The 20,519-nt window shown below is 45.6% G+C and overlaps 1 protein-coding gene across 1 annotated transcript in view; it reads left to right on the top strand.

The window, feature by feature from the left end:
• Window positions 1-20,519, top strand: part of LOC138350317 (uncharacterized) — a 139,802-nt gene that overhangs the window by 97,716 nt on the left and 21,567 nt on the right. The window contains exons 4-6 of the mRNA XM_069300938.1: window positions 5,834-6,058; window positions 8,839-9,017; window positions 9,875-10,078. Coding sequence (XP_069157039.1) covers window positions 5,834-6,058; window positions 8,839-9,017; window positions 9,875-10,078 — 608 coding nt within the window. The remainder of the gene's footprint in view (window positions 1-5,833; window positions 6,059-8,838; window positions 9,018-9,874; window positions 10,079-20,519) is intronic.

Raw genomic sequence — 20,519 nt, 5'->3', positions numbered from 1 at the left:
GTCACCAGTGTGGTGGTGTGTGTCACCAGTGTGGAGGTGTGTGTGTTACCAGTGTGGAGGTGTGTGTGTCACCAGTGTGGAGGTGTGTGTGTCACCAGTGTGGAGGTGTGTGTGTCACCAGTGTGGTGGTGTGTCACCAGTGTGGAGGTGTGTGTGTCACCAGTGTGGAGGTGTGTGTCACCAGTGTGGAGGTGTGTATCACCAGTGTGGTGGTGTGTGTGTTACCAGTGTGGAGGTGTGTGTGTCACCAGTGTGGAGGTGTGTGTCACCAGTGTGGAGGTGTGTGTGTCACCAGTGTGGAGGTGTGTGTGTCACCAGTGTGGAGGTGTGTGTCACCAGTGTGGTGGTGTGTGTGTCACCAGTGTGGTGGTGTGTGTGTCACCAGTGTGGTGGTGTGTGTGTCACCAGTGTGGAGGTGTGTGTCACCAGTGTGGTGGTGTGTGTGTCACCAGTGTGGTGGTGTGTGTGTCACCAGTGTGGTGGTGTGTGTGTCACCAGTGTGGTGGTGTGTGTGTCACCAGTGTGGAGGTGAATGTGTCACCAGTGTGGAGGTGTGTGTCACCAGTGTGGAGGTGTGTGTGTCACCAGTGTGGAGGTGTGTGTCACCAGTGTGGTGGTGTGTGTGTCACCAGTGTGGTGGTGTGTGTGTCTCCAGTGTGGTAGTGTGTGTGTCACCAGTGTGGTGGTGTGTGTGTCACCAGTGTGGTGTTGTGTGTGTCACCAGTAATTACCTAAGTGTAATTACCTAAGTGTAGTTACAGGATGAGAGCTACGCTCGTGGTGTCCCGTCTTCCCAGCACTCTTTGTCATATAACACACCAGTGTGGAGGTGTGTATGTTACCAGTGTGGTGGTGTGTGTGTCACCAGTGTGGAGGTGTGTGTGTCACCAGTGTGGTGGTGTGTATGTTACCAGTGTGGTGGTGTGTGTGTCACCAGTGTGGTGGTGTGTGTATCACCAGTGTGGGGTGTGTGTGTCACCAGTGTGGAGGTGTGTGTCACCAGTGTGGAGGTGTGTGTGTCACCAGTGTGGAGGTGTGTGTCACCAGTGTAGAGGTGTGTATCACCAGTGTGGAGGTGTGTATCACCAGTGTGGAGGTGTGTGTGTCCTGTGTGGAGGTGTGTGTGTCACCAGTGTGGAGGTGTGTGTCACCAGTGTGGAGGTGTGTATCACCAGTGTGGAGGTGTGTGTGTTACCAGTGTGGAGGTGTGTATCACAAGTGTGGAGGTGTGTGTCACTAGTGTGGAGGTGTGTGTATCACCAGTGTGGAGGTGTGTATCACCAGTGTGGAGGTGTGAATCACCAGTGTGGAGGTGTGTGTGTTACCAGTGTGGAGGTGTGTGTGTTACCAGTGTGGAGGTGTGTGTGTCACCAGTGTGGAGGTGTGTGTGTCACCAGTGTGGAGGTGTGTGTGACACCAGTGTGGAGGTGTGTGTGTCACCAGTGTGGAGGTGTGTGTGTCACCAGTGTGGAGGTGTGTGTGTCACCAGTGTGGAGGTGTGTGTCACCAGTGTGGAGGTGTGTGTCACCAGTGTGGAGGTGTGTGTGTCACCAGTGTGGAGGTGTGTGTGTCACCAGTGTGGTGGTGTGTGTGTCACCAGTGTGGTGGTGTGTGTGTCACCAGTGTGGAGGTGTGTGTGTCACCAGTGTGGTGGTGTGTGTGTCACCAGTGTGGAGGTGTGTGTGTCACCAGTGTGGAGGTGTGTGTGTCACCAGTGTGGAGGTGTGTGTCACCAGTGTGGAGGTGTGTATCACCAGTGTGGAGGTGTGTATCACCAGTGTGGAGGTGTGTGTGTCCTGTGTGGAGGTGTGTGTGTCACCAGTGTGGAGGTGTGTGTCACCAGTGTGGAGGTGTGTATCACCAGTGTGGAGGTGTGTGTGTTACCAGTGTGGAGGTGTGTATCACCAGTGTGGAGGTGTGTGTCACTAGTGTGGAGGTGTGTGTATCACCAGTGTGGAGGTGTGTATCACCAGTGTGGAGGTGTGTATCACCAGTGTGGAGGTGTGTGTGTTACCAGTGTGGAGGTGTGTGTGTTACCAGTGTGGAGGTGTGTGTGTCACCAGTGTGGAGGTGTGTGTGTCACCAGTGTGGAGGTGTGTGTGTTACCAGTGTGGAGGTGTGTGTGTCACCAGTGTGGAGGTGTGTGTGTCACCAGTGTGGAGGTGTGTGTGTGTCACCAGTGTGGAGGTGTGTGTGTGTCACCAGTGTGGAGGTGTGTGTGTCACCAGTGTGGAGGTGTGTGCGTCACCAGTGTGGTGGTGTGTGTGTCACCAGTGTGGAGGTGTGTGTGTCACCAGTGTGGAGGTGTGTGTGTCACCAGTGTGGAGGTGTGTGTGTTACCAGTGTGGAGGTGTGTATCACCAGTGTGGAGGTGTGTGTCACTAGTGTGGAGGTGTGTGTATCACCAGTGTGGAGGTGTGTATCACCAGTGTGGAGGTGTGTGTGTCACCAGTGTGGAGGTGTGTGTGTTACCAGTGTGGAGGTGTGTGTGTTACCAGTGTGGAGGTGTGTGTGTTACCAGTGTGGAGGTGTGTGTGTCACCAGTGTGGAGGTGTGTGTGTCACCAGTGTGGAGGTGTGTGTGTCACCAGTGTGGAGGTGTGTGTGTCACCAGTGTGGAGGTGTGTGTGTCACCAGTGTGGAGGTGTGTGTGTTACCAGTGTGGAGGTGTGTGTGTCACCAGTGTGGAGGTGTGTGTCACCAGTGTGGAGGTGTGTGTGTCACCAGTGTGGAGGTGTGTGTGTCACCAGTGTGGAGGTGTGTGTGTCACCAGTGTGGTGGTGTGTGTGTCACCAGTGTGGAGGTGTGTGTGTCACCAGTGTGGAGGTGTGTGTGTCACCAGTGTGGAGGTGTGTGTGTCACCAGTGTGGAGGTGTGTGTGTTACCAGTGTGGAGGTGTGTGTGTCACCAGTGTGGAGGTGTGTGTATTACCAGTGTGGAGGTGTATGTGTCACCAGTGTGGAGGTGTGTGTATCACCAGTGTGGAGGTGTGTGTGTCACCAGTGTGGAGGTGTGTGTGTCACCAGTGTGGAGGTGTGTGCGTCACCAGTGTGGTGGTGTGTGTGTCACCAGTGTGGAGGTGTGTGTGTCACCAGTGTGGAGGTGTGTGTGTCACCAGTGTGGAGGTGTGTGTGTCACCAGTGTGGAGGTGTGTGTGTTACCAGTGTGGAGGTGTGTGTGTCACCAGTGTGGAGGTGTGTGTATAACCAGTGTGGAGGTGTATGTGTCACCAGTGTGGAGGTGTGTGTATCACCAGTGTGGAGGTGTGTGTGTCACCAGTGTGGAGGTGTGTGTGTCACGAATATGGAGGTGTGGGATCTGTAAGTCTCCAACGCGTCCTCCTAAGATATTTCAAAGTTAAGAGAACGGTCAATTTAAAGTGTCCTCTCCTAACCTACCAGAGGACCCAAGACAGAAAACGAGACAGTACGTCACTTTCGCGAGCCGCTTCCATTTTCTAGTAAGACCATTTTTGGCCTTATGTAACATTACCATCAAAATGCAACGTTCTTGTGAGAGAACAGTGTGAATGCTCACTTTCAGCTGTGGTGATGGCTCAAGGACCACACACTTGCCCTTTGAATCTAAAGGAGAGATTCAGGCATAGTCCAAATAGTGCCTCTTCTACGTAGTCCACCTACAGTTCCCAGCCCGAGCACAGTCTGTATTCTATAAAGGAGGGAACTTCCGAACACCCCGAGAGGCGAGGTAGAGGACAGAACGGAGAGCCGCGACCTTTATGGTATGACGATAAAGAGGAGGGAGAGTGGGAGGCGAGATATCAGATGGGCAGGAAGGAGCACCACGGAGAGTGAAGAGATTCCAGTCCGCTGCCACCGAGGGGGAGGGGTGGTGGGGGGAGAGGAGGGCGGAAAGAAAAGAAGGAAGCAAGGATTTGAAAATTGTCTCTCTTATGGGGGAGGGGCCATCAAGGACTCTCCAATCCACGTCTATATAAATAGAGGAGCAGCGAGAACGATCGTTACAAGGAAGAGCCCGAGAGTCGATATGAGTTGGCTTGCCGGAATTCAGGAGAGACAGAAGGAATGATAACAGAAGGTTCCAGAAAACGGTTCGGGAACTTGTATAAAACATCTCCCCAAAATGGTAACGACAGTTAAAATCACTTAAAGGACAGGCTCCGGCGATGATTCTAAAAGGAGCACGAGATCAGGAAGAAAAATCGGAAATGGAGAGGAAGGAAAAGTGCAGATAGAATGCCATTTATTCACAAATATATGAGGGGAGGTATAATGAATATTCAACTGAAATAGATGGGGAACAAAAGGAACATTGTTCCGGAGCAGGAGAACAGTAGAGTTAGGAGTACCAGAAGAAGTTGGAGTGGAGGAGAGAAAGGAATAACGACGGAATTGACCAGCACGAGTTCCAAGCATCAGTTCCTGGAGACAGACAAAAAACAGTGGAAATTACAAAATCAAAAAGAGCAGCTCACTATATTTGACATAAAAGCCACTGACATTCAATTGAAGAAAATATATAACAAATAACAGATGTAACAAAAAGACAAAAATATTGTAAAGAAATGAGATGAAGAGCACAAAACAAGATAAGGTCAGTGGTCAAGATCAGAGAAATCAGGGATGCTGGTAAAGGAAAATTCAACAGAGACTATTGGGTCGTGAGAGCTATGGGAAGGAGCACAGGAGAGCTAGCAGGGGCCGGGAGGAGAAGAAGGTGCAGGGAACAGGTGGCTTCGGGAGGCAGGCTGGCCGAGGAAGGATAGAAACGATAACGTCCTCTGGAAAAGGAGCATTATCAGAGGAAGAAACAAAGGCAACAGGAACACCTACATCAGGGTCTGAAGGCTTTGCTATGGAGAGGGAAGGAGTGACGGAGGGGCGCCTGAGAAGGCTTATGCCTTCTTATCTGCTGGAGGGGAAGAGGGAGAAGAACAAATTTGCGTTTCTGAGTGATACATGTGGGAGATTGCATCAAGGCACTGCAAGATAACCACAATCTTCTTAGGTGGAAAGGGGGAACGCGAGCAAGTGGCACGAGGATAGATGGGAATAGGGTCGCCATCGCCCGAATGGACATATTCTGTGGAGGGCCAAGAAACAGAGGAAAAGACTGAGAAGGAAGACGGGACCGAGGGGCGGTGAGGCCCCACAGAAGAAAACGAAGATCTAAGAGACGTGTTGACAGGAAATGCAGTCCGCAAGGCGCTGAGGTAAAACACTCACCCCAAGCCAAGGAAGTGATTTGGCCTAGGTTCGTATCCTTGCCGGAGAGGATTGACTAGGCACCAATCATTCTCTGTACGCCTCTGTTCACCCAGAAGTGAATGGGTACTGGTTCCTAGACGATTTGGTGGGTCGTATTCCTGGAAATATTACAATTAAGGACCAGACCGAAATGCTATGCATACTAGTGACTTTACAAGAATGTAATGTAAGAAAACCACGGGAAGGGAAAGACTGTAAAGGGGTGGTGGAAACTGTAAACCATAGCATGAGAGGTATGGAGGGAGCCACATTTCAACTGCCTGCTGGCAGGAGTATTTCCCTCCTGCAGGATGTACCCGGCGGTGGTTCGCTGCGTCAGTCCTGGGGGTGCACGCCTTCTGCAGAGACAACAATATCATCGTGCTGAGTAGACATCTATAACTCCACCCACTAGACTTTGGCTTAATTCTACTTCTACGCAGCATTGTAGAACCTCGCCACCTTCTATGCCTACCTCATCTACCTCTGAAGCCTTGTGTTGTGTCCGATAAGACCTTTAGACTATAGACAGAAGGTGAGCCGCTGTTAAATGTAACCCTCGATACCTCGTGGAGAACCGCCGACATTAGCCAAGTTCCTCTACAGAGTAATATGCACCGACGTGGATCGTTGGAGAGCAGAGAAAGAAGAGGAGTTTGTGGATGTGTTGGGACTTAAGACATGGGAACAGCTGGGTCCTTACGAGGGTCGGGCAGAGGAGCGCGATATGATGCACGAGCATATATCATACCAGAAAAAGAGGAAAGACGGCGGACATAAATTCTTGCTTCTGGGAAAGAAATGTGATCTCTATGTCGAAGGTGGAGGATGGCTTGTTCAAACTTATAATGAAGACTTGGACACAAAATAATTGGATAAGCATCACCTTGTATTAGAATGGCCTTAGAGCCACACAAGCGGCAAAGGAAACCCCCACTGCAATATTTTGAGGCTCAAGGCCTGAACTTACAATACCTATTACAGAGAGGCGGAGAAGGAACGTATTCGTGAACGGAGCACTTGACACCAGCAAGAATTACTGATGACAACTGTGGGTTGGTGACTTTGGTGATCTTGACGACATGAAGAGGACGATGACCATGAGGCGGCCGAGTGAATGTGTTAACCTGGAGTGCAGGATGACCCTGAGCCTCGAGAATATACTCAATAACCCCATGACGGTCTTTGAGTACCGTCCCCCCATCTCAAGATGGGGTGGAAGAAGGATTGTTGTCGCTGCAGGAAGCGTAGGATCCGGACGGCGAGTGCGTCACCTCGAGCCACCCGGAAGGAGTGGGCCAAAGACGCCATAGTAACTTTGGGAAGGGATAGGTCTGAAGGAGTAATCAAAGCCTGATGCAGACGAGGAGTCACAATAACGTGGCTGAAATATGTTGACCAAACCATACACTAGAAAGTGAAGGGACGACGACGTTTCGGTCTGTCCTGGACCAAAAAGCCTGATCTTAGCCTACCACAGCCGGAGCTATGGAGCCCGATTATCCAACACGGTCCTACCTGGGGATCTGGTCGCCCACCTCACGCGTCTGAGCAAGTAAACATGGACAGAAGGAAACTTACAAATAACATAAACACCTCGCATCCCCACCTACCACGAAACCCAACAAGGGAAGGCATAAGAACAGGGGCAAGCAGCCTCAGGGGAGTAACCAGAACAGTATACGCGAGGTAACCACTGAGGGGCTGAATATGATGCACGATAACGGTCCCATGGACCGTTAAGGATACTAACCCGACAATGCTCACTTGCCTCGATGTCCAACTTAGCGAGCTTAGCAGACGAGCTGACTGGTTCAGGAAGCCACACTGAGCTTCCAGTTCAACCCCCCCCTCCCTCACCCGTACCACCACCTAAGAAGAGTGTTGCCTCAGGGGCCGCAGCTGCAGGATGGGTCAACTCCCAGTTGAAAGAATATAAAAGAATGCACGGGTCTCAACCCATGGGTAACATACGTGGGGTGAATTTTCATCAGCCTTCCATTAAATGATATCTGTGTGGGTTGTGTTACTTGTTTCATATACGGTAATGTGACTTAGGGGCTCTAATCACGGAAAATAAAAAATGTTCCGATTTTTTTTTAAATTTAATTATGAAATGGATATAGAAAGGGCTGCAACTGGTCCAAGTTTCAGCATCACACCCTAAACAGAAAAGGAGAAAAAAATACAGAACGTATTATGCAACGAATTTTCAACATTTTCAAAAAGTTGCAGGGAACACATGTGTCAACTAAAATCATTTCTATAACACTCAGATATCACATTAGCATGTAATAAAGGATTTATAATTGGGGTTTTAGCCAAAAAGTGTTTAGTGCAATAATATAATTATTCAAAGTTACCCTTCCAAAAATATGCAATATATGATGTTTATAAATTTTTATAAAATCCACAAATGGACTTTGGACTAAAATGTCTCAACACTTTTGTAGAAGCACAAACTCTACATATAAGGTGTAATTTGCATGTAAATTGATTAATAAATGAAAGCTGAGAAACACCTTGAAGTTGTAAATTACTTACCTGAGTAAAATAAGATCAAAGTTCGGCCACCTGTAGCCGAGTTTGACATCGACCTATTTCGTTCATAATTGGCACCCTTGCAGATAGGCATCCATTGAGCAAAGTGTGCAAGTTTCATGCACATCCCCTGATAACAAACGAAAAAAAAAATTGAAAAAAAAAAAAAAAAAAAAATTATACATATATATATCCTGCACATACATGTTACAATTATTACAAAATACCAAATTATAACACTAAAAACATACTAACCTATTGACATTGGTCCGAATTGTGGGTCCTCAAGGTGGCACTGCATTGGGCACTAGTAGGCACCTGCATGATTGCTGGAACACCTTCCTCAGGAGCCTGTCTCGGCTTGTTGGAGGGAGGGAGGTCTAGGAAGGTGTGTGAGGAGGGTCTAGGAGGGTTGAGGAAGGTGTGTGAGGAAGGTGTGTGAGGAAGGTTGAGGTGGTGTGAGAGGAAGGTTGAGGTGTGGTGCGCCAAAATCTCTCACTGGATATTACTCTTCGCGCTAAAGCGGCTTTCTTTTACGGATAAAGACGGCGACCTACTGCCAGATTTGCTGCTCTTATCTTCTGGCACTATCTCTTTATAAGAGTTTGTGCAGTAGACGCAAAAATGAGCAATTACAGGAACGAAAATGGAGCGCGCATCAGAACATGTCCGCACTCTATCAGACACACGAGGTGACTGGGGGCTGGGACCTCCCCTATAGCACAGCAAGGGATGAGAAGGTTGCCAATGAGTGTATATTTACTCCTTATGCATACATCGATATTTACGACGTTATTACGAAAAAATTGACATTTAGAACGTACGACGCAATACTCTTGGCGCGCCACAGCCGCGGGGCACCGGATTTTGCACAATTACGCATGGAAATATACCATAAATACTTTAATTTATATCATAACATTATCGGGTTTGCGCCAAAGTTTTGCCAGAACGTTGTAGTATTTTTATAAATTTTTCAAAAAGATTCGATTTTTTCCGAATTTTTGCGTTTGATTTGCCCCCTTATTCTCAGTATATTCTGTAATCTGACATAAAACATTTTATTTCAGCATTGAGAAGGGTATACCAAGGCACAACTTCAGCCAGCTGGACCACCTGCACCACTACCAGCTACGTCCAGGCTTCGAGCTCATGGGCAACCCAGGCGGACTCTTCACTGACCTGGAAAACCACACTCAGGTGGTCTGGTGGAGGAGACTCGTCGCTCACACTGCCACCAGATACATTGGTAGCATTACCTTGCTCTTTGTATTTGTTAAAGTGTTCCTGTTTAGTCTACATTATTTAGGACCCCATAGCCATGCTCTGGGTAACAGGCAAAGTTTTTATAGCAGCAAGTAATGTGTTAATATTCTGGATCCCCATAATCTTAACGCTAAACATTATACATATATGAAGTATTAGTAAAGTGTCTGCACTAACGTAAACATTCTTGGTATATTTAACCCAAATTTCTGGTAGTAAATCAGATTTAATAAAATATTTAAACATTTCTTCATTATGTATCTTAGGTATGCTTCGATATTTTGGTGACTACAGTGGCAACATTATGTAACTGTTTTTCTCATTGTTGTGGTGACCTGTGGTGACCTTGCGTGACCTGGGATGGTCGTGGTGGTGACCTGGGATGGCTCGGGTCAGGTCGCTACGGGCTGTCGTGGGTGACCTCCTGGCTCTGGGAGACCTGGGATGAACCCGACCACCACGACTTTGACAACCTAAACTTCACCGTTCAAGGTTGAGTAGCTGATATGTTCTCAACCCCTATTATTCTAATTGATTATCTCTACCTATGTAAACTGAGGAACTGTTTGTGTCATAGATATTAACGTTTAGTCTTCCTCTTCTCACTGTCACAAGGAAATAAGCCGTTCGCTGGTGTGCGGCAGTAGAGAAAATATTTTGGATATTTTGAACTTTTGGAATATTTTTACAAATTAATGTCCACCGTGTGAAAAGTGAATACATTGTTTTCCCACCGCTATATACATTATGTTCATTAACGTTGGAATATGGTTAAGTTAATTAAACAAATCATTTTATTAATATCTACTTTGCACTGTGTTTGTATCATCACTGGCACAGGTTTGCTTAATTACTACGACGCGTGCCGGGCTGGGCTGGAGGATGTGTCGCCCAGGCTGGTGATGGGCGGCCCTGGGGGCTCCTGCAGGGACCCGGGCTTCTCCACCCTGTGTTGGGCGCTCCTACAACACTGCCACAACGGCTCCTCCATCTTCAACCCGGCCTCGCCTCCCACAATTGACTATATCTCCTTCCATAAGAAAGGTCAGTATAGGAACACGAGTATGTGTGTGTACTCGCCTTGTTGTACTTGCGGGGGTTGAGCTTCAGGTCCTTGGTCCCGCCTCTCAACTGTCAATCAACTGGTGTAGAGGTTCCTGAGCCTACTGGGCTCTATCACATGTACATTTTAAACTGTGTATGGAGTCAGCCTCCACCACATCACTGCCTAAGGAATTTCATCTGTTAACTACTCTGACACTGAAAAAGTTCATTCTAACCTAAAAGTTTCCACCTGTGTCCCCTTGTTCAAGAACCACCCATGCTAAATATTGTTTTGTCAACCCTGTCAATTGCTCTGATAATTTGAATGGTGGTAATCATGTCTCCCCTAACTCTTCTGTCTTCCAGTGTCGATTGGCTTAGCTCCATTATTCTTTCCTCGTAGCTCATACCACTCAGCTCGAGGACTAGCCTGGTGGCATACCTCTGAACTTTTTCAAACTTCGTTTTGTGTTTAACTAGGTATGGACATCACGCTGGATCCGCATAATCCATTATCCGTCTTACATGTGTGTTATACAAGGTTCTAAATGATTCCTTACACAAGTATCTGATGGTAGTTTTGATGTTAGCTAATCTTGCATGCGCCACTGATGTTATTCTTGTGATGAGGGATTCAGGAGATAGGTTCGGTGAGATATCAACTCCTAGATCTTTCCTCTGTCCGTTTCATGAAGGACTTCGTCTCCCATTCGGTACCTTGTGTCTGATCACCAGTTCCTTCCATCTACTTTCATCGCCCTATATTTACTTGGGTTTGTTGTGATTTACTTGCTATTTGTTGGATCGTTCCTTCTGTTTATCTAGGTCATCTTGCAGCCTCTGCTATCTTCGGTATTGATCCTCCTCAGAATTTTTGTATCATCAGCAAATATTGAGTGGAACGAGTCTATTCCCTCTGGGAGATCATTTATATATATCAGAAACAGAATAGGTCCAAGGACTGACCCTTTCGGGACTCTTCCAATGACATCTCGCCACACTATAACCTCACCTCTCACAGTGACTCACTGTCTTCTGTTGCTTAGGTATTCCCTTATCCAGGGGTGCAATGCCAATTTTATAGGTGCCGGAGCTCTGGCGGGCCTGACAAAAGCCTGTCATTTGCTATCCTGTTTCTATATACTTCACACGTCTTAAACTCTGTAGAAGTAAAAAGTGTTACATTGCTTTTATTTTCACATACTTTACGCCCAAGTTTATCATCCCTGAAGAGTAGCCATGGATAGTTTTCCTTTTTCCTTCCACATTTCTTCAATCCAAACACCTAAACAAGGATACAAATTAGACTTCAAAGCTCCATTACTTTCTGAATTGCACGTGGATCGATTTTGAAAATTTGAACTAGAAGCAGTCGAAACATAACTTTTGCCACTTTCATTTATCATTATCAGTCTCCTGTACATTATTCTTCTTACACTCTTCATTTTGTTTACGATAAAAGGGGAGTCAATATTGTTGGCATAGAAGCCATGATGGGGTTGTTTGTGAGAATTAATGCGTCTGTATTAAAGAGAAATCCAGGGACCACCAGCCACCATATCACTAATGCCCCTGAAACACACAAGCAGAGTTGCCAACTCAGTATTTTACACGACGCCAGAACCACTAAATTATGTAAAGTTGTGTGCAGCAGTTTTGTCGTTTTACCTGCCTAGTAAAATATACTAAATTATACTATTGTATGAATAATAAAGAATACCTGTCTAATGAGCTACTGCTAAAGCCATGAATATTATCGCTGAATATTAGAATCCAAAGAGGTAGGTTGGCAACTTTGTCTCATACCGTTTGTCTGGCATAAAGGGACAGGAAGCCTTCACCTGCGTCAGGAATTATGTTTCCAGATTCCTACCAGTACAATTCATCCTGTTTACTTTTGAAATATATTTACATTTAAATATTATTGAATCTTTAAAAATACGAAGACATATTATAACATGTTTAACTTATTAGTGATGTAATACAGGGCAGGATTTTTCTGCCATGATCAACCATCACCCACAAGCCATCATCTCTCTTTCCTTATCCATCATCCACTTGCAAAGGTGTCGGAGCTCCGGCAGCACTGCACCACTGCCCATATCCATTGGAGTACCTTCCCTTTTACTCCTGCCTGCATTTCCAGCTTGTGCTCTAGTCTCCTATGGGGTACCATGTCAAAGGCTTTCTGGCAGTCCAAAAATATGCAGTCAGCACACCCTTCTCTTTCTTGCCTAATTTTTATCGCCTGGTCATAGAATTCAAATAATCCTGTGAGGCAAGATTTGCCATCCCTGAACCCATGCTGATGATGTGTTAAAAAATTATTTCACTCCAGACGTTCTACTAGTTTTTTTTTTTAACACAATCTTCTACATCACCTTGCATGGTATTCAAGTTAGGAACATCAGCCTGTAATTCAGTACCTCCTTTCTCCCTTCTTGTATATTGGAACTACAATAGCCATCTTCCAAATTTATGACAGTTCTCCTTTTTCCAGTAATTTGCTATACACCATTAAAATTGGTTGACACAGTGCTTCTGCTCCTCCTTTTAGTATCCATGGTGAGATTCCATCAAGGCCTTTGCCATACCCAATTCAAGCAAATGCTTCCTCCCCTCCCCACTGGTAATTACAATCTCCTAAAGTGGTGCCTGGTTAGATATTCCCTCTTTTACCTCTGGTACTTGTCCTTGCTCTAATGTGAAGACCTCCTGGAATTTATTATTGAGTTCCTCACACACCTCTATGTCATTTGTAGTGAACCTGTCTGCCCTTGTCCTCAGTGTCATTACTTCTTTCTTCATTGTTTTTTCCTTCAGCTGCGGCTGTGCATCAACTTGGGTTGAGTCTTTGCCTTGCTTGCTATGTCATTTTCGTACGGTCTTTCTGCCTCTCCTCTTCTCACCCTGAAGTACTCATTCCTGGCACTCTGGTATATTTATCTGCTCTCTGGTGTCCTATTATTTATTTAGTTTCTTCATGCCCTACTACATAGTGGCTTTGCCATCTTACATCCCTGATAAACTGATTAAACCATGGATTCCTCATTTGCATTTAGTTTCTTTCTTTGGGACTGGGACAAACTTGTCTGCTGCCTCGTTCCACTTCTGCGTGATGTAGTCCATCATGTCGTGGGACATCTTTCCTCTGAGCTTTGTTACCCATCTTATATCTGTTAGGAATATTCTTATCTCCTCGTAGCTTCCCTTTCGAAATACCAGCCTTTTATTTTCTGATCCCTTCCCTACTTCTACCATATACTCAAATATCAGTACGCTGTGATTGTTCATTACCAAGGGATCTTCGACGGTAACTTCCCTTGTGTCCGAGTCGTTCAGAGTGAATATCAGGTCAAGTCAAGCTGGTTAATCATTGATTCTCATTCTTGTGGGTCCCCTGATATTCTGGTTTAAAATGTTTCTTGTTGCCACATCCTGTAGTTTAGCTCTCCATGTTTCTTCACCTCCATGCGGTTCCATGTTTTCTCTGTCTATATTTCATGGTTGAAATCTCCCATGATAAGCAAATAAGATCAACTTCAACAGGCGAAAAAAGGCTGCCCTCTCAATTATAGTATTTACTGCCATGTTGTCTGACAAACTCCTGCCTAGGTCTTCTGTCATTTGGTGGAGGGTTATATATCACTGCTAGAACTACTCTTGGTCCTCCTATCGCCATGGTGCCTGTTGTGTAGTCTCTGAATCCCTCGAAGCCCAGGATAACCATCACCTCGAAACTCCATTCTTTTCTTATCCCTCCATCTCCTCCCCTTCCTTCACTCTCTTTTCTTATTACAGTGTGGTCATGGAGGGAAACACTGCAGCCGTTATGATATATGAAAGTTTTGTTTCCGTATGTGCTATTATTTCCGGGATTTTCTATTGTGCTCTTGTTCACTTGCATTGTTTGTAATCCCATCTATGTTTGAGTACATTACTTTAAAGCTGACTCTCTTCTGTTCAGTCTGAGTTACCTTTGATGCCCCTGTGATGGGAGGGCATGGAGGGTCTGTGATGGGAGGGCATGGAGGGTCTGTGATGAGAGGGCATGGAGGGTCTGTGATGGGAGGGCATGGAGGGCCTGTGATGGGAGGGCATGGAGGGTCTGTGATGGGAGGGCATGGAGGGTCTGTGATGAGAGGGCATGGAGGGTCTGTGATGGGAGGGCATGGAGGGCCTGTGATGGGAGGGCATGGAGGGTCTGTGATGGGAGGGCATGGAGGGTCTGTGATGAGAGGGCATGGAGGGTCTGTGATGGGAGGGCATGGAGGGCCTGTGATGGGAGGGCATGGAGGGTCTGTGATGGGAGGGCATGGAGGGTCTGTGATGGGAGGGCATGGAGGGTCTGTGATGGGAGGGCATGGAGGGTCTGTGATGGGAGGGCATGGAGGGTCTGTGATGAGAGGGCATGGAGGGTCTGTGATGGGAGGGCATGGAGGGTCCAGGAAGGAAGGCTGAGAGGTTCTGGAATATTAAGGAGCTGGGAGGGTTTGGGATGTGGGGGGGGGGGCTGCTGGGATCTGAAATTAGGAGACAATGAGGGTATGGGATGTCGTGACGCTGAACCCCGGTTCATTCCGAACACAGCGATTACACAACACATAACACCTTGCCTCAGCAACCGTTACTACCACCGTGTACTCCTACACACACCAGACCCTTGAGGCGTACCACTAGGTTTGTACTGGAACACAATGAGTGAACATATGGAAGGTATTTAAAGGCCGTCGGGTTTTGTCATTTAATTACAAAGAATAGACTCTGACAAATAATAACATATTAACATACTCTATTAGGTCAATACACTTCCAATTCCCATAGACCACTTGACCTCCGCGATCACCACCCACACTCGTAACTTCCGCCTAAGTCCCTAATACGGAATGATTACTACAACGCTCCACACCCGGTTAGTCTTTCATTCAATACTCACATACTGCAGACTTAACTTCGTCACTAAGATCACATCAGGTTCTCGCATAGCTGTCTCCTACACTTCGCTGCTGCCACAAACGGAGACCTCGGAGGACTTACCAGTTCCACTCCCACAATCAGACTGACTCCAGTCAGCCATCTACCTCCACCATTTCACCCCGCCTCTCAAGGAAGGTATAATCCGATTAACCTTATCCCTAGAGCGGTAATCTTGTTCCTAGAAGCCTGACGAAGAATAATTCCTCTTTCCAGGAATTATTAATATGGCTAAACAGCTTCGGTCTTAGTCCATTGACCTTTCTTAGATATGTGATCCATAGTCTGTCTACTTACATGTACTTCCAAACATCATTCGTTAAGTGTTGTAGTAATGATCCTCTAGCTAATAATTCCTACTAACTTGTGGATTACAACAGGGACAGGGGAGCAAGAAAGGCATTGGATGAGGGGGCAGGGAGACATGGGGATGGGAAATGAAGGGGCATGGGGTGGGGGATACGGAATAAAGAGGGGCCAAGGGGTGAGAGAGGGGATTTTTTTTTCTACCATAGACGTGGCCACACATTTACAATGCTAACCAGCATATATACATTTTCTTCTGTCCTCCATGGACAGGGTTAGAGAAGTGTTAAACATATAGTTCAAGGGTTTATTGAACACTCATCCACAGAAGGTGATTCGGTGCTTTTAAAATGCTAAGCTAACCTACATACGTAAATACATAGATACACAGATTTACGTATGCCCTACATAAAGTGTTTGATGTGTCTTTTACATAGTGTCATTAATGGACATTCACAAAGGTGAAATGTAATTCTGATCAGCTTCCATATATACTTTATACCCATACATATACATACACACACACATATACATACATATATACACACACATGCATTCACATACATTTGTCTCATTTACTCTGACAGGGTGAGATAGCTGATAAGGAAACTAGTGTGCAATTAAGCACTTAATCACTGAAGGTGATGAAGGTGATTTTACTAGCTCAGGTTATACAGTTACATCATATATATACATTGTATAATTGATATATTACATGGTCAATCTTGGATACAAGTCCAGTATATCATCAAGTGTTCCAGTACTCATATAGTAATTACAGAGTTCAGCATACCTTAACCCAGGAGGGCGAAAGTCAGTCAGTATGGGACATTCTACAATATAATGTTCAAGAGAGTGCATGTTTTCTCTTTCACAATGTTGACACATTGTGTACTCGACATTTGGGTTTTGAGAAAGCTGCCAGATACGTCTATATCACTGGCGTATTCTGGCCACTATAACATCACATTGCCGGGTTCTTGTTCTATTAGTCCCATATGTGAATGTCTCCTCACGATATCTATCATAATATTTATTGCTACAACTTTCAGGTCTTTGTGAATTTGTTAGGTTAGTGAGATTTTCATTAGATATTTGTTTAAGTATTCTCTTTGTCACTGCTAATGAAACACCCATATCAATTTCTACCACTGGTTTTCTGCAGGCTGTCTTAGCAAGCATATCAACAGTGTCATGCCTTGAGATGTCAACATGTGATGGTATCCATAGGAATTTAATCTCAAATCTGTTTTCTTTGGCAGCTAAAACATTCATTCGAATATCACTGACAATTTTCTCGGTGTCACTACTATGTGCGTTCAATGCCAGGAGTGCACTCTGCGAGTCACAGTATATAAGTCCACTGCCTTTGTCGTTTAAAAATTCAGTGGCAAGGTATATGCCTGCAAGTTCGGTTTGAGTTGTACTTGCCCAGTCATTGACGCGCTTCATTGCTGTATGTACGAGAGAAGATTGTTCAAATATGTTACATGCACATCCGGTACATCGTCCACCTTCTTCTACAGAGCCGTCGGTATAGCACTGATACACATCGTTACCCATACTTAGTACTTTCAGTGATGCTTTTCAGTGTTAACTGTTTTAATAATGTAGTGTGCACACTATCTTTCTTGGGCGCATTTACAAAATCAACTGATTGATCCCAGTTATCCCATGGAGTAATTGGCTGGTTAATCATTAGTTGAGTTGGGTACATATTTAATATTTTGATGGAGTTGGCTACGTTGTAGAACCAATATACATAATCAGATTTCGTTCTTCTTCTATAGACCTCAGGTGAGTGCAGCATATTAGAAAGTTTAGCTTGAAACTTCATGTGTTGTCTAGATCTACTCAATGCCTCCACGCCGAAAACTGTGCTAATAGACAAAATTCTCTCACTTATGGTAGGTAATTTTAACTCTGCTCTCATATTAACTATTCTCATGGACTTTGGAGCCTCAAGGATGAGACGCATAGCTTCATTTTGCAAGGTTCCAAGAGATTTCAGCTCTGTCAGTATACAGTGTGAGATGTAGAGCATTGTAGTCAATCACAGAGCGTATAAATGATACATAAAACAGTCAAGCAAGTCTCACGTTAAGTCCATGATTGACACCAACAAGAACCCGCAAGGGCTTTAATCTCTCCCAACGTCTCCTCTTGAGAGAAGAAAGGTACCCAGGGTCGTTAATGGGGACACCAAGGTATCTGTAAGACTCGCAGTTCTCAAGTGCTCGCCCATCTATATGATAATTGGCTGGTGGAATACCACATGGAATGAGGGCACGGGTTTTCTGTACAGAGATAAGGAGGCCACATTCCTCAGCTCTACTAGCAAAAGCGTCGAGCAGAACTTGCATTCTAGGCTCGGAGGCAGCCTGTAAACATATATCATTAGCATAAGAAATGACAGTGTCTTCATTATTAGTTGGAAGATCTTTAATAAGTTTATGCATCAGAACGTTGAACAACAAGGGACTGAGGACCCCTCCTTGTGGACTTCCCAGTTCAAAGTGTTTGCTCTCTGTGCTTTTAACACCATTAAACAAAACATATGCTGTTCGATTAGACAAATAGCCCTTTATCCATTTCAGTAATTTTCCTTGTATTCCCAGCTCGGCAAGCTGTTCCAGTATGATTTCTCTGTTTGCTGTATCAAAAGCTGCTGCTAGGTCGATGAAGACTGTTTGAGGGGAAGCTTCAATATGTGCGAAGTACTCAGCAAAACAGTGTTGTGTATTGAGCCCAGGCATAAATCTAAACAGTTGGGGTGACAGGTGCCCCTGTATACGATACATGAGTCGGTTAAGAACAATACATTCAAACACTTTGCGAACACACGATGTTAGAGATATGGGTCTATAATTATCTGAGTGTGGTTTTGGGATGGGAACAATGACACTCTTTGTCCAAGCATCAGGTAATACTCCTTCATGTAAACTCATTCTGTACAACACTAATAATGGATTACCTGGTACGTGTGAGACTAATCTCAGTAGACTGTAAGTAATACCATCCTCTCCAGGAGCAGTTGATTTTCCCATCTTTAGTGCATGATTTAATTCCCATTCAGTTACATCATTAAGGTCCGACACGTCGATAGCTGTACAGGCAAGATTGATGGTTCGTTGTCTGTTGGGGCGTGTGTCGTCAAGTTTGTGCTGTATGTTAATTGGGAGTGAGTCGTAGCTCGATTTTTTTTCTTTTTATTTTTTAAACAGAGCAAGTACAGCGTATAGTAACCATATAAACAGGAAAGCACAGAATAACAAAGAACACAGAATAACAACACAGATAACAAGTAACACTGATCAACACAAAAGTGAAAACAAAGAATAACATAAAACACATAAGAACACACACACACACAAAAACAAAAGCAGCACTACCCAGACGGGGCGTGCCAAAAGCGTCAGTAATTACAAAAGTGCACAAGGAGCACAATAAAACCAGGGGTAAAGTATAAACAGGAATACACATACAAAGAAACACATACAAAAATAACACAAACGCAAAACACACGCACCATGCGCCACACCACACAACAGCAGACAACACACGCACCATGCGCCACACCACACAACAGCAGACAACACACGCACCATGCGCCACACCACACAACAGCAGACAACACACCACAGAAACGAGAACACAATAACAAACATGTTAATATAACACTGTAAATACAACATAGTAAGTAAATGCAGGAAAATAACCATGGAATACAACAAAGCAATACACAACACAGTACATAAAATAAAGGAAACAGAACACATTAGCATTACATAGTAAAATAACATAGTAAGAAATAAAGGAATCAGTATAGTACAAACCGACATTGGAACATATAACACAGTAAAATGACACAGATAACAGAACAAAGTGTAAAAAAAACATAAACACACAAACAAACAACACATGCCACCCATACGGGGCGTGCCAACAGGAACCATAATGAAAAGCACATAACACAAGGCAACAAGACAAAATGACAATAAACACAAGCATACAAAAAACACACAACAATGGAACACAAACGAAACAAACACAGCCACCCAGCACACAAACCCGACCCCCACAGACAGAGGACGGCCAGCCACCAAGCAGAAAAAACACCCACGCACCGGACACATCAGGAGAGAGACAGACATGCCACGCAACACCACAACACACCCATACCCACCCACACACAAACAAAACCCTGCCACACAAGGTAACCAAGCAAACCCCAGCACACACAAAACCCCAAAGACAAACAAACACAGACCCCCCAAACCCCCACCCACCAGAGGGAACCGAACCAAAGGAACACGCACACACACACACACACACACACACACACACACACACACACACACACACACACACACACACACACACACACACACACACACACACACACACAGGAACCCACCACCTACACCAACGCAGCACCCCGGACATACTCGACCGTGAACCAAGCATCAAAAACCCTAGGAAAGGAGCGACGCAACCACCACATAGTATAAGACAGACGGCCTTTCAAAAAGCCCAAAATCCTCCCCACCCCATACCCCTCCATCCTACCAACCCATAAACAAAAAATATAGCCAGCTAACAACACCCCGAGCGTGTTACGCACCCACCTGGAGCCCCGAGGGAACGAAAAAAACAAAAACCGCAATAGGTCGACCTGCACCCCTGGACCACAAAAGGCTGCAATGACATCCCGCAACCACCCAACCAAACCCTGAACCCACGCACAAAAATAAAAGACGTGCAACTGAGTCTCACGTCCCCCACAATGAGCACAACTATCAGAGGCGACCAAACCTAACATAAAGAGCCTCACATTCGTAGCCAAAGACTCATGCAAATATCGAAAAACCAACTCACGCGTCCGTGGCGCAATACACAGCCCACTCAACGCCTCCCACACATTCTCCCAGTCGAAACAAGGGTACAAACATTCGACCCTGGGAGGCACCCGAGAGGCAAGCGCCCCATACACCTCCCGACAACCAAAAGAAACAAACCCAGGAAATCGACAAAGCACCCGAAGGATCAAAACCGCCCACGAATACACCGGAGGCGTATACAGGGCCACCTCCTGGCAACGATCCAGATCAAGCAAAAAACTAAACCTCATAGAGCAGTAAAACAACCCCAAGGAGTTTAA

Source organism: Procambarus clarkii, chromosome 45, assembly GCF_040958095.1.
Source record: "Procambarus clarkii isolate CNS0578487 chromosome 45, FALCON_Pclarkii_2.0, whole genome shotgun sequence".
NCBI classification, from domain to species: Eukaryota; Metazoa; Arthropoda; class Malacostraca; order Decapoda; family Cambaridae; genus Procambarus; species Procambarus clarkii.
This window is presented reverse-complemented; position numbering and strand designations above follow the sequence as displayed.